The 14,544-nt window shown below is 46.8% G+C and overlaps 1 protein-coding gene across 5 annotated transcripts in view; it reads left to right on the top strand.

The window, feature by feature from the left end:
* Positions 1–14,544, top strand: part of STAT5B (signal transducer and activator of transcription 5B) — a 71,057-nt gene that overhangs the window by 53,368 nt on the left and 3,145 nt on the right. For all 5 annotated transcript variants that reach the window (XM_045044630.1, XM_045044628.1, XM_045044629.1 and 2 more), the window contains 13 exons: positions 852–982; positions 1,241–1,392; positions 1,889–2,044; positions 2,472–2,651; positions 3,035–3,122; positions 3,201–3,323; positions 4,797–4,889; positions 7,176–7,382; positions 8,405–8,499; positions 8,600–8,730; positions 9,585–9,755; positions 14,017–14,068; positions 14,401–14,508. In XM_045044630.1, the coding sequence (XP_044900565.1) occupies positions 852–982; positions 1,241–1,392; positions 1,889–2,044; positions 2,472–2,651; positions 3,035–3,122; positions 3,201–3,323; positions 4,797–4,889; positions 7,176–7,382; positions 8,405–8,499; positions 8,600–8,730; positions 9,585–9,755; positions 14,017–14,068; positions 14,401–14,508 (1,687 nt within the window). The remainder of the gene's footprint in view (positions 1–851; positions 983–1,240; positions 1,393–1,888; positions 2,045–2,471; positions 2,652–3,034; positions 3,123–3,200; positions 3,324–4,796; positions 4,890–7,175; positions 7,383–8,404; positions 8,500–8,599; positions 8,731–9,584; positions 9,756–14,016; positions 14,069–14,400; positions 14,509–14,544) is intronic.

The raw sequence follows: 14,544 nt of genomic DNA, 5'->3' as shown, positions 1-14,544 counted from the left end.
TCCCTCTCTCTCTCTCTCTCTCTCCCCCTCTTCCCCCCTCTCTCCCTCTCTCCCTCTCTGTCTCCTTCCAGTTGGTCAGCTGAGCTCACGGTGACCCAACCTGGACAAACAAACACGTTAGGCACCTCCCAGCACCTAGAGAAATGCCTTCTTCCCTAGGAGAGGCTGCTGTGCTCCCGGGGATGGGACAAAGCTGGAGATGGGACAAAGCCAGCAGGCAGGGGCTGCCCTGAGGGGGCTCTGATGTGTGGGGTGGGGCTGAGCGGCTACTGGTCTCTGTCACCCTTTAAGCCTGCCCTGGGACCCCCTAACCAGTAAGGACACGCTCATCCCTGCAGCGTGTGCATGCCGGGCAGTTCCTTGAACGTGTTCTGTGTTCCCACATATTTAATCCTCAGCCAGCCACCGAGACAGGGGCCAGGATTCTCCCATTTTGCACATGGGCACACTGAGGCACAGAAGCGTGATGCACGAGTTCACCCAGTTAGTGAACGGTGAGGGCACACATCAAACCAGGCAGTGAGGCTCCAAGCTGCACCCCGTGTGGCGTGAGGAGGTCTGGGCAGCCAGCTGTGTAGACTGAGGTGGGAGGGGAGGCCGTGGGGCAGGATCCTCCTCAGCTATACCCTCAGGTTTCCACCTACACACCCCCAGGAGGGGAGATCAAAGGCGAGAGGCCAGAGGCCAGAGCCTGCTCATCTCTGGCACCCTTGGCTGCCAGAAGCCCAGCTTGCCATCGGTCAGATGTGTCCCTTGAGGGTCTGGCCTCCAGAACAGGTGTGTGCGTTCCCCCGGGCTTCCTGCAGGAAGCTGGGAGACGATGGTCATGGGTGTCCTGTCCCCTCCTCTAGCTCAGTTTGCCCAGCTGGCCCAGCTGAATCCGCAGGAGCGCCTGAGCCGGGAGACGGCCCTCCAGCAGAAGCAGGTGTCCCTGGAGGCCTGGCTGCAGCGGGAGGCCCAGACGCTGCAGCAGTACCGTGTGGTGAGTGGGATCCGCGTCCTCTCCTCCCAAGCCTTGAGGTGCACATCCCAAGGGGCGCGGGGAAGCCGAGAGAGGGCTAGAGCCAGGAAGAGAGCAGGACCCAGCAGAGCTGGAGGCCAGATCGTTCTCTCCCGTGGGGGGCATGTGGGCAGAGCAGGTTGGGAAGAGGGGAAGGCCTGGGCCTGGGGCCTGGTCCCTGGCCCCCAGCCCTGCCTCCCGAGGCCTGCAGTTGGGCGTGTTCTCCCCACTTGCCTTCAGGAGCTGGCCGAGAAGCACCAGAAGACCTTGCAGCTGCTGCGGAAGCAGCAGACCATCATTCTGGATGATGAACTGATCCAGTGGAAGCGGCGGCAGCAGCTGGCGGGGAACGGAGGGCCCCCCGAGGGCAGCCTGGATGTGCTGCAGTCCTGGTAATGGTGTGGGGGGGGTGGCGGGGGGGGGCAGGAGGGGGCGGCAGGGGCTGGGAGTGGTGCGACCAGCTGCTCCTTGTGCCTCCTGCGTTTCCACGAGCAGCCGGCTCCCTCTGTCCTGCGGCAAGACTTAGTTCACTAGGGGTTCTGGTTCCTGATGCGGACTTTGGGGCCCCCGTCTGTGCCCCCTGCCCAGGAAGGGAGTCACCGTGCTGGGGAGTGGGGCAGGGCTGGGTGTGCAGAGTGACGCTCGGGCCGATTGGACCCACTTCAGGCTTGCTGCCTCTGTGTATTTCTCTGTGTTTCTGGAAGGCGGGCGCTCTGCTCTGCTCCGCTCCGCTCCGTGGTCGGGAGTGGCGGCTTAGGCGCAAAGCCTTCCTGGGTGAGGCTGGAGCTGGGTCTTGGGGCGTTCTCCTCAGACTGGAGCCTCCCAGCCTCGAGCCTGGGGGATGGCGTGATGCCATTGTCCTCCCGTTGGCCTGGGGCTCCCGTGCAGGTGCGAGAAGTTGGCCGAGATCATCTGGCAGAACCGGCAGCAGATCCGCAGAGCTGAGCACCTCTGCCAGCAGCTGCCCATCCCTGGCCCAGTGGAGGAGATGCTAGCTGAGGTCAATGCCACCATCACAGACATCATCTCAGCCCTGGTGACCAGGTAATTCCTGCCTCGGGCCACACCCAGCCCCCGTGCGGTTGGCATGGGGGAGGCAGGCGGTGCTTTGCTGATGGTGGGGGTGGGGGTGGGTGGGCTCTTGCTTGAGTCCTTGTCTCTGTTTGCCTCGGGTCCCCGTCCCCGCTCTGTCCTCAGTTGCTTTAGCTGCTTGGTGTTGACCTTGCCCAGTTTCTGTTGTGGACACCATGTGGACTGCCCTTGTCCCCCGCAGCCCATGCCAGCTGCTGAGTCGTTTCACTGCCTCCCCTCCAGCCATCTCCTCTGACTCTCAGTGGCCTCCCTGGGAACAGGGGCGGTGCCATGTGCCTTCATTTGCCTGCTGAGCCCCGGCAGCCTCCCTCCACAGGGGAACCAGACCCCGTGCCCTGAGCCGGCATCATGTCTGGTGTGATCACTTGTGTCCCCGCAGCACATTCATCATCGAGAAGCAGCCCCCTCAGGTCCTGAAGACCCAGACCAAGTTTGCAGCGACGGTGCGCCTGCTGGTGGGCGGGAAGCTGAACGTGCACATGAACCCCCCCCAGGTGAAGGCCACCATCATCAGTGAGCAGCAGGCCAAGTCACTGCTCAAGAATGAGAACACCCGCAAGTACGTGTGCCCTTCCCCCGGTCTGCTTCTTTTCTCCATCCTTACTACAGGAAGAAGTGCTCAGGCCTCCTAGCCCACACACTGGACTCCGCCATTCATTATACGAGCCCCATTAGCCCCACTGTCCCCTTCCGGCTCTCAGAGAAACAGTGTAAGGAGTTTCTTCTGTGAAAAGAAACATGATTATCTTCCAGTTACTAGGGATAAATCAAGAAAATGTCTTTATGTTAATGTATATTTATTTCTTGTATATTTCAGCAGCTATCATTTCCTCTAAATGACGTCAGTTTTTACAACGTTCTTTATTGCCCCCCCTATATAATTTCTACCCCACGTTTACCGAGATGCATGAGTTTAGAGTCGAGTGTCTCTCTTCTCTGCAGCGACTACAGTGGAGAGATCCTGAACAACTGCTGTGTGATGGAATACCACCAAGCCACCGGCACCCTGAGCGCTCACTTCAGGAACATGGTGAGGATGGGAGAAGAGGAAGAACACATTTTCCCTGGTTGTTTGAGGGCTTTGTCCTCTTATTTCTCTCCTTTGCAGTCCCTGAAGCGAATTAAGAGGTCTGACCGTCGTGGAGCAGAGTCAGTGACTGAAGAAAAATTTACAATCCTGTTCGAATCACAGTTCAGTGTTGGTGGAAATGAGCTGGTTTTTCAGGTCAAGGTAAAGGCCTCCCTCAGCTGTGGGGTGTGTGTGTGTGTGTGTGTGTGTGTGTGTGTGTGTGCATGTATGTGTACTTTATATAAGAAAAAAGTTGTTTTGATCGCATAGTGTCTTTACTGTTAATGAACAGAAACTGGGGAGACTTCATCCTTAAAACTGTATCTCTTAGATTCTCTTAGGAGCTACAGTAATAAACTAAAATAGCTGGAGAAATAGGTAGGAATGAATCTAGAGAAACATCACTCCAGATGAATTTGAGTAACAATTTGTAGTAAGTTTTAGACATTTGTTACTTGCTCTTTTTTCCTAGAAATGTCTCTATCTTCTTTCTCTTTTCTCTTGTTCTCCATTTGAGAAACTTAGTGTATCCTTCAGAAATATCCAAGCAACATCTTATTTATTTCTTTATTTATTTTTAATATTTATTTATTGTTTAATTTAGCATATGGTGCAACAATGATTTCAGGAGTAGATTCCTTAATGCCCCTTACCCATTTAGACCATCCCCCCTCCCACCACCCCTCCAGCAACCCTCTGTTCTCTATATTTAAGAGTCTTTTAAGTTTTGTCCCTTTCCCTGTTTTTATATTATTTTTGCTTCCTTTCCCTTATGTTCATCTATTTTGTATCTTAAATTTCTCATATGAGTGAAGTCGTAGCAATATCTCTTTTAAAGTATCTAAAATCTGGGGATGCCTGGGTGGACTCAGTCAGCTAAACATCCGACTTCAGCTCAGGTCATGATCTCCGGGTTTGTGAGTTCACCTCCCACATCAGGCTCTCTGCTATCAGCCCAGAGCCCACTTCAGATCCTCTGTCTCCCTCTCTCTGCCCTTTCCCTGCTTGCACAGGGAAAAATAAATAAACATTGGTATGCCTGGGTGGCTCAGTTGGTTAAGTGTCCAACTCTTGATTTCAGCTCAGGACATGATCTCCCAGTTCGTGAGTTCGAGCCCTGTGTCAGGCTCTGCGCTGACAGTGTAGAGCCTGCTTGGGATTCCCTCTCTCCCTCTCTCTGCCTCTCCCCTGCTTGTGTTCTCTCTTTTTCTCTCCGAAAATAAATAAGTAAACTTAAGGGGCTCGTGGGTGGCTCAGTCAGTTAAGTGTCTGACTTCGGCTCAGGTCATGATCTCACAGTTCGTGAGATTGAGCCTCACGTCAGGCTCTGTGCTGACAGCTCAGAGCCTGGAGCCCGCTTCAGATTCTGTGTTTCCATCTCTGTCTTCCCCGCTCTCATTCATGCTCTGTCTCTCTCAAAAATAAACATTAGAAAAATAAATAAAATATCAAAAATCTCTAAGATTGCACCATTGTGTAAAGTCCTGTGATTCTTGGAGCCATTGAGATTCTGTATTCACGGGTGACATTTACTGAAACTTGAAGAGAGAATGAATATGGTGTGATAGAGGAAAACAAAAGCAAGACAGGAATGTGCCGCTCTGGGTGCTCAGCCCTTTTCCTTTGTCTTTCTAGACTCTCTCCCTCCCGGTGGTGGTGATTGTCCATGGCAGCCAGGACAACAATGCGACGGCCACTGTTCTTTGGGACAATGCTTTTGCAGAGCCTGTGAGTCAATCCCTCGAACTTATGGGTCTCAAGATCTTGATGCTGGTGTCCTGAATCTCTTTTATGTGTTCTTCCCCAGGAAAGCATAGAAAACTGTAGTTTTCTACAGTGGGCGGTAGAGAGTATGTGGAGAATGGAAAGAGCGTAGGCTTGGAGTCTGGCCAAGGGCTGAACTCACGCCTTACCGTTTCCTCATGTTGTGACCATGGGGAGTTCACTTTCCCTCTCTGAGCCTAAGTTTCCCTAAGTGTCTGCACCACAGGGATAATAATGCTTCATAGTGCTGTTAGGAAGATGAAATTCGGTAACATTCAGGGGCTCCTGAACATGCAAATCTTGATCTTGGGATCATGAGTTCAAGCCCCATGTTGGGCATAGAGTTTACTTAAGAAAAAAAGAAAGAAATGAAATGTAACATACAAAATACAAAATGCTTGTCATATAGTCGATACTTAGTAAATATTAATTTGAATCTTTGGGTGAGACCATGAATGGAATTTGGGACTCCCAGTTTCCTTCCAGAAGTGAGACCTCTCAGGTGGTTACTTTAGCTTAGCAGTTGCTTCCTGTCAACTTCCCTCCAATAAATGAGGGTGCCATTCAATGTGCTCCAAATTTTAGGTTATGTGATTCATCCCACGTCTCTCCAAGAACGAGATGTTTTGTCTGAGGGAATGAATATGGTTTTGTTGACTTATACATCAAATCCTATCAGAAAACCACTAGTGTGTGCTTGTTGAGCGTTTTCAGAACATTTCATCAGGAAAAGTTGTAGATGTTGTACATTTACAGTGGAGAGTAGTCCATATGGTAGGTATTCAGGACTTAAAAGTTACTGCTTGTCTAACGTGACTCTAACGTGAAGAGTCTAACCGAGTTATCTCAATGGTCCTCTTTAGAGAACAATATTTTGGCTGCAAAAGGAGAGGTTTTTAGCAGAAATCCTACTGTGTCCATTCTACAAATCTTGAGTTTGAGTCTCCTCTCAAAACTCTCTGCCTGTGTTGCTTCCTAATAAGCCTCCTGGATAGAAGTGCCCCTCTTCTCTCATTCCCTTCCCTGCCTGCCCGCCAAGCTCGCTCCCCATGTGACTCCGACATCTCCTGCAGCATGCCATTACTGAATAAATTGCCTAAGTTTATTTAGGCCTGGCCTAAATAAATAAGCATTTTTAACATTTTCAGTTGGGTTAATGACTGGCGTACATCTCACACTGTTTTAAAATAAATACATACTTGTGGGGATTTATCCTACAGATATATTTGCATATGTGTCAGATGACTTACGTGCATCGCAGCATTGTCTGTCATAGCTGAAGATTGCTAGGCTGACACACAGATGTCTGTCTACGGAGGCCTGGTTAAATATCGTATTGTTCTTTCAGACTGTGGAGTATTTAGCAGCCACAAAAAGAAATTTCTTGAATGTGCTGCTATAAGTAAGGTCTTGCAGAGATAGAATTAAGTGAACAAAAGGAAGATGCAGAACATGTGGATTTTATGCTACTACTTATAATTTTTGAAAGGAAAAATGTGTGTTTCTTGGTAAGCATTGAATACCTGTGGAGGCATACACGGTCAACTGGATTACATGCTCTGGGCCTGCTGGGTGGGACACAGGTTTAAGAAAGTGACTCCATCAGATACCCTCCCATGCTTTTTAAATTTTATATCATGTGAAGGAATTGCCTATTCCAAAACAATTTTTTGTAATAATGAAAAAAGAAGAGGAGGAACTATGGCCAAATAGGATGAAAAAAACAGTTTATTAAAAATTAATGTTGTAAACTGTTTCTGAATAAAGTGGTCCAACTCACAGTTTCCACTCTTCTGCCTGAAATTTTTTCAGTTTGAGCTGGAGTTCAAGGGCAAAGATCACACCTGTGCACATACGTGCGTGAGCACACACCCATTCTTTCTGCCTGCCCTTAGAGAACCAGTCTTTCAGATTTCTGTTCCCATGGGGTTTACGGCGTAAACCAGACCTTTGGTCACGTTTTGTTTCTGCGGCCTTTCGAACGTAGGCTTAAACTGTACGTTCAGCAGCTCATTTACAAAACACCATAGACAGTGTGAGGTTACCTTCTAGGCTGTGTGTAAAGAAGGCAAAATGGAACCTTCTGCATCTCACAGAGCTGCATATGCCATAAAAGTTAGAATTTATCCTCAGGCTCAGCAAGACAAATGTGTGTGACTACATTGAGCCATCACTGTTTTTGTTTTGTGGGTGGAATGAATAAATCATGCAACTGTTTTCTCCTAAGATCCTGGCTTCTCTCCCTCGCAGGGCAGGGTGCCATTTGCCGTGCCCGACAAAGTGCTGTGGCCGCAGCTGTGTGAGGCGCTCAACATGAAATTCAAGGCCGAAGTGCAGAGCAACCGGGGCCTGACCAAGGAGAACCTCGTGTTCCTGGCACAGAAACTGTTCAACAGCAGCAGCAGCCACCTTGAAGACTATAATGGCATGTCCGTGTCCTGGTCCCAGTTCAACAGGGTGAGGGACCTGCCGCCAGCTGCCATTAGATCAGTCCTTCCAAACCAGATGCCTTCCAGAGTCTTCCTGCCCCAGGGCACTTGTTCTTCATGATGCTAATAAAATGTGCCCAGCGTAATCACCAGTTTCTGAATAGATGGATAAGCACATAGCTTTTTTTATGTAGAAAACTAGATCTTTGAATATTTAAGTAAGCTGGGCTTTGTGTGCAGCTAGTGCATTTTTTTCCTTTATAAAGGAAACAGAGCAAAGTAAAAGGTAACATATCTCAAAAGAAGTAAAGCTTTTGTGGCCAGAAGTCCATGGCTGTTTCCCATGGACTCGCTGGTGCTCGCTGCTGTGTGACCCTGCAAAACCAGCCTCCCCCCAAGACCCTCAGCCCACAAAAGGGAATGCTGGTAGAGGAAACTTCTCCTCTAGCATCAGGGAATTCAGATGTCACCTATCACATCTTTGATTTTGTGTGTGTGTGTGTGTGTGTGTATACTTTAAGCATTTTATTTTTGAGAGAGTGCAAGCAGGGGTGGGAAAGAGAGGGGGTGGGACAGTATCCAAAGCAGGCTCTGCACTGACAGCTGTGAGCCCGACATGGGGCTTGAACTCACAAGCTGTGAGATCGTGACCTGAGCTGAAGTCGGACGCTCAAATGACTGAGCCACCCAGGTGCCCCACATCTTTGACTTTAAATCCAACTTTTGTTTCTTTGCTTACGGCCCCCACCCCCCAGGTGTTTTACATGACCTAATTCAAACACAGCAAAGAAAGCTCAGATCCAGGTGGAGGTGTTTATAGCAGGGGTCCACTGGGTGTTGGTAATCGTTTTTTCCCTTCTTTCCTCCTCTCTCTTCAACTTTTTGATTGTAGGACCATTTGGTAAAACTCGGACGGGCATGTATGTTTGTACGATTCTGACAGTGTAGATGTTTGTTTTCCATTTGATTTTTTTCAGTTAAATCATATGCAGGCAATATTCCAAGTGTTACTCTTGGCCTTCTTGTGTTCACTGTTGTATCTCCAACCAGGAGAATTTGCCAGGACGAAATTACACTTTCTGGCAGTGGTTTGATGGTGTGATGGAAGTGTTAAAAAAACATCTCAAGCCTCATTGGAATGATGGGTGAGAATCCTTATTTCCTAAGTCAATAGAGGTTGAAGCTCTTCTTTCCTCTGTTAAAACATCACACTCTGCCTCTGCTCCTTTGGCCTTTGCAATCCAGGGCCATTTTGGGTTTCGTGAACAAGCAACAGGCCCATGACCTACTCATTAACAAGCCTGATGGGACCTTCTTGCTGAGATTCAGCGACTCTGAAATCGGTGGCATCACCATTGCTTGGAAGTTTGATTCTCGTGAGTTCCTCCCTTTTTAAAACATATCTTGGCTCTAGTTAGCTGCTTCTGTTGCAAAATTACTTTGACAAATGACTTACTGAATATTTGTGATGCGGTCAGCTCTGAGGAAGGGAGTGCAAAGGTGTCACCAGGACCCGGTTGCTGCTGCTAAGGCAGCCCTTGTAGAATCCCATCACGGGAAACACAGTTAACTGATTTTGAGAAACGAAACTGTGTAACCCTGACATGGCTACCTGTAATGCAGCATTGTGTCCACAATCTCAGCTGCTTCCCTTTTGAAATGTCTGCCGCCTTATTCAACCCTGAGCTCATTTCAATGAAGAAATACTTGGATGAGTTGGAGTCATTTTAATTATTCCTTTCTCCTAATCCACATAAAGGCGTGGCCACAGATTCTTTCCATCCAAGAATCGTTTTTTCCTCTGATCCTCAACATAAGATAAGAGTAGCTTGCTAGTTTTTTTGCAACTTAAAGATATTCCCAGCCTTTCACAGCTCTCTGCAGCCTCTGGCTGTCGGCAGGCTTCCTGTCTCACTCAGATGCTTTTGTACAGCAATCAAGGATTGGAGTCCATAAGAACTATTTCTTCTACTGAGGGACCGAAAAACCATTTGAACTTGAAACTACCTGAGATCATTGGCTCTCTAGGGAAGTGCCATATGCATTACCTGCTTTCTCCCCCCTGGCTTTGATAAATGACTTGAACTACAACCTGTGGTTAATTTTAAATGGAGATCTTTATTGGGACAGTTTTAACGGAGAGTCTTTAATTTGTAGCATGTTTGGATTTTTTAACATTTCCTGTTCAGAAATCATGTTTAGAATACGATTATTCTGTTTGTCGCTCTAGAGGAAAGGATGTTTTGGAATCTGATGCCTTTTACCACCAGAGACTTCTCCATCCGGTCCCTGGCTGACCGCTTAGGGGACCTGAATTACCTTATCTACGTGTTTCCTGATCGGCCAAAAGATGAAGTGTACTCCAAATACTACACACCAGTCCCATGCGAGCCTGCCACTGGTAACAATGTTCGCATTCTGATCTGGTTTTGTTGCGATTTGAGTTTTCTTTTGGTTTTTGTGTGTGTACGTGTGTGTGTGTGTGTGTGTGTGTGTGTGTGTGTGTGTGTGTGTGTCTGTCTGTCTTGCATGAAAACCTACACAATCAGTATTTAGTTATTGCTGTTTGAGTATTATTCAAGGCAGTCGTAAATCCTTGGCTATCTTCTTCAGTCATATAGAAAACATATCTGCTGCTGACCCCAAATATCAAATTGAAGGGAACAAATTTATTATCTTTTTTCGCATTGCTTTTATTTATTCATTTTTTAATGTTTTATTTATTTTGAGAGAGAGAGAGAGAGAGAGCACACAGGTGGAAGGAGGGGAAGGGAGAGAGGAGACAGTACCAAGCAGGCTCCATGCTGCCAATGTGAAGCCCAGCTCAGGGCTTGATGTCACAAACCCACGAGATCATGACTTGAGCCAAAATCAAGAGTCCAACACTTAACCGACTTGAGCCACCAAGGCACCCCTCAAATTGCTTTTAAAACAAGTTTAGATCAAATAAAACTAGAAAGGTGAAATTTGTTCTTCAAAACAGAGATGGTTTTATTGTTTTCTGAGTGTAAAAGTATTCTGTATTAATTGTAAAATTTCCAGAAAAGTATGGAGAAGAAAATAGATATAGCATCTCTCATTCAGAGATTGACCACCAAAAAAAAAAGTGTAGCAAATATTCTCCCTGTCTGTGCAGATATGTATTCTTCAGTCAGTCACAAGATGCTTGTTGGGGACTTCCTGTGTGGAGGTTACAACCTAGTAGTGGAAGGACAACAAACAAACAAATACATGTATTTAGTGATGGATGCTATGAAGACAAGAAAGCACAGTCAAGGGGTAGAGACGGGTTAGGGAGGAGGATGGGGGTAGCATTTCAGTGGAGTGGTCAGGCAAGGTCTCTCTGAGAAGGTGCTGTCAGCGCAGAGCTGAATGAAATGAGGAAGCTAGCCATACAATGATCTAGACCAAAACCCGAGAAGAAGTGCAAAAACCCTGAGGTGGGAGTAAGACTGGTGTATTTGAAAAACCCCAGGAGGGGGGCCCAGTAGGCCAGAGCTGAATGAGCAGGAAAGTGTGGGAGGTTAGGGCAGAGCAGCAGGGGTGCCAGATCATGTCAGGCTTGGAGTTCAGTAAACGGTTTGGGTCGTATTATCCATCATCTTTTGTGATCTGATTTTTTTTCCACTTAAAAATGTACCATAGGGAGGGGCACCTGGGTGGCTCAGTCTGTTAATCGTCCAACTTTGGCTCAGGTCATGATCTTGCAGTTCGTGAGTTCAGGCCCCGCATTGGGCTCAGAACCCAGAGCCCAGAGCCTGCTTCAGATTCTATGTCTCCCTCTCTCTCTCTCTCTCTCTCTGCCCCTCCCCTGCTTGTACGCTTTCTCTCTCTCAAAAATAAATAAAACATTTAAATAAATTAAAAATTATATATACCATAGGCAGAGTTGCAGGTCTGTAAGTATAATCTTACAACATCACTATAATGATTGCATGGAATTCCATGTACAGTGAGTGATTCGATGTCACTGATTTGAGAGACTGACAATTTTTTTTCTTTTTCTGTAATTTATGTTTTATAATTTACATCCAAGTTAGCACATGGTGCAACAATGATTTCAGGAGTAGAATCCTTAAGCCCCTTGCCCATTTAGCCCATCCCCCCTCCCAAAACCCCTCCAGCAACGCTGTTTGTTCTCCATATTTAAGAGTCTCTTATGTTTTGTCCCCCTCCCTATTTTTATATTATTTTTGCTTCCCTTTCCTTATATTTATCTGTTTTGTATCTTAAAGTCCTCCTGTGAGTGAAGTCATAGGATATTTGAGACCGACAAGTTAAGTTATTCACAGTTTTCTGTTGTGAATTAATATTGAGATAAGCTGGGGACGCCTGGCTGGCTCTGTTGGTGGAGCGTGTGACTCTTGATCTCGAGCCCATGAGTTCAAGCTCCGTGTTCAGTGTAGAGCTGACTTAAAAACTAATAATAATAAAAATAAAGAAATAAAAAATATTGAGATAACCTGGTACGTTAATCTTCTTCAACTATTACCCTGGGATAAACTCCTAAAGTAGAATTTGTATCAAAGGATATACATGCTTTTTAAGCATTTTGACAGATCTTTGCAGAATCACCCTCCAGAATGGGGAATCCGTTCTCACTCCCACCAATGTCTGTTGGACCACCTGCTCCTCCATATCCCCTGCCAGTCATAGATTCTGTTCACTGGCTTCATTCTTGCCAGTCTGACTGGCATAAAAATGGTGTCTTGGTTCTTATTTTCATTTCTTTGATTCTAAGCAAGATCAAATGTCTTTTCGCATAATGATAATAGCAAAATTGTAACTAGAGTAATAACAGCTGACATTTGTTGAGTACTTCCTGTGCACTGGGCCCTTCCTGGGCAGCTTTCATATAGTATCTCATCTAATCCTCAGAACAGGTCTGGGAGGTACGTCTGTTACTCTCCTCACTTTACGTAGGAGCACTTGAGGCACAGAGAAGTAACATAATTTGCCAAAGTCCACACAGCTAGAAAGTGACCAAACCAGGGTTTGAGCTCAAAGAGTCTAGCTCCAGAGTCTATTTCTTCACTTCCATGTTACTGGCTGTTTCTATTTTTTCTGTGAAGTGTGTTTCTATTCCTTGTCCATTTTTCTTTCGGGATTCCATCTTTTCCTAATAAGGTGTAAGAACTTTTATATAGTAAATAAGCCTTTTATTATATATAGCAAATATTTTTCTCAGTATGTCATTGTTCTTTTAACATTTAAGTTTTATTTTGCTGAAGTGCAAAACTTGTATTTTCTATACAGCCTAATCATTCATCAACCTATTTCCTGTATAGAGCCTTTTATATCATGCCTTCCCACCCTGCAAGGATGATTCTATTTCTAGGTGGGAATATAAGCCAAAATTTTTCAGATTTATGCGGTATTTTGGATTAAATCTACCATGGTTTCTTTTTCTGTTAGCACAGCTAGTTTAGGTTTTTAAATCCTATTTTTTACAGCATTTCTTTGGGTTTTATCTTTTTTGCCAATCCATAAAATTCTTTAGAAACTGTAAAGCACAAAAAGCGTGCAGTATTATAAAAAGGCAGCTCCTGACATTTGAAGGCTTAGAAGAAGCAGGTTAGGGTAACAAGCAACTTGTGCCCCGTGTGCCGTTTCATTATCTTGGACTGTTTCACTGACAAACTTTTTATCCTCTTGACCTTAGTGTCGTCTTCATTGTCTGACATCATTAGGATTATATGTATTCCCATACTCACATACCCAAGAAATGAGACTTCATTCACCGACTTCAGACTATCACATTCCTACTACTCACTTAACTGGGTTTCTACAGTCAGCCTCTTAAAAAGGTAACTATGGCTGACCAGACCACTCTCCGATCTGTCCCCTAGCCTCCCACATCCCAGTGGGGATTCTGGGGAGAGTGAAAGAGAGACACACGGACGTTTTTGTTAACCAGCCACGGGGCATGGACAGCACTCACCTGGATGAGTGACCATCAGATTACCCGCAAATGTAGAAAGCCCACAGACACAAAAGAGCACACAGACACCTGCGTGACACTCCCTTTCCCTAAAAGAGGAGATTCTCAAAGAGTAACTCCAGGGGCCACCAAGTCAAATTCATTCCTTTCTTTGATTTCTCTGTGCAGCCCCTGACAAGTGTTTGTACTCCTTCCATTTGAAGATCTCCAGGAGTCGGGAAATCAGTTTTTCCCAAGACAACCCGTTTCTTTTGTGGGCAGTTCTAATTACGACAGTGTTCTTCTCTCTGTGATTGACAATGTGTTCCCTTTTGTGTTCTCTTCTGATCTCCTCCCAGTGTTGTTGCCTGGGACACAAAGCAAATCCTGCCCCTCTGCCACATCTGTGACTTTAAACTTTTAAGATATTTTTTCTTTTTACACTTAGTGTGCAATTAATGTTTGGTTTAGATTTGTCCTGGAGCATACATTTTCTGTGGCTTGAAGAATTTATCAACACATCCAAGCCAACTCGGAAGATATCTTAACTTGCAGTTTTAATATTAAGGCTTCTCCTACACCAGGTCCCCCTAACAGATTCAAATATTAAGTGCTTGTATCAGATCCTAAGATAGAATTAGGTGCTTGTGCCCTGTCATGAGAAAAGCTGTGATTCTTAAGGGAGATTGCATTTTCATTTCTTTGAGAACTTTGGTTCTCATCACCATCCCCCCCTCGGCAGCTAAAGCGGTGGACGGATACGTGAAGCCACAGATCAAGCAAGTGGTCCCTGAGTAAGTGTCCAGGGTCCAGCCCTGGTCTTCTGCTGCCTCCTTTCCCTTCCCCCCGCCCCCCCTCCGCCCCTCACCGCTGCCCCTCCCGCTTATAGGCCCTGTAGGGCCCAGCACCCCCTGGCCCCCTGAAACCTGGCTCAGCCGCCGGAGAGGGAACTGAGCTTAGTCTCAATGGGACCAGGACCCAGGACCCCACTCCCGCAGCCGGACCCCCAGACCCAGGGGGTGCTTTGTGCTTCCATACCCCAAAGAGATGTAAACATGCCCCCTGAGCCCTCCCCAAGTCAGCCGCTGCCCTGAGGTCACTGAGGCTTCTCCTGTTCCTCCTGCAGGTTTGTGAATGCGTCTGCAGACTCTGCCGGGGCCAGCGCCACCTACATGGACCAGGCCCCCTCCCCAGCCGTGTGCCCCCAGGCTCATTATAACATGTACCCACAGAAGTAGGTTGTGTTCTCTGGGGCTCCGCAGGGAGGAGC

This window comes from Felis catus, chromosome E1 (genome assembly GCF_018350175.1).
Source record: "Felis catus isolate Fca126 chromosome E1, F.catus_Fca126_mat1.0, whole genome shotgun sequence".
In the NCBI taxonomy this organism is placed as follows: Eukaryota; Metazoa; Chordata; class Mammalia; order Carnivora; family Felidae; genus Felis; species Felis catus.
Note: the sequence above shows the minus strand (reverse complement) of the source record. Positions and strands in the feature narration are given on the sequence as shown.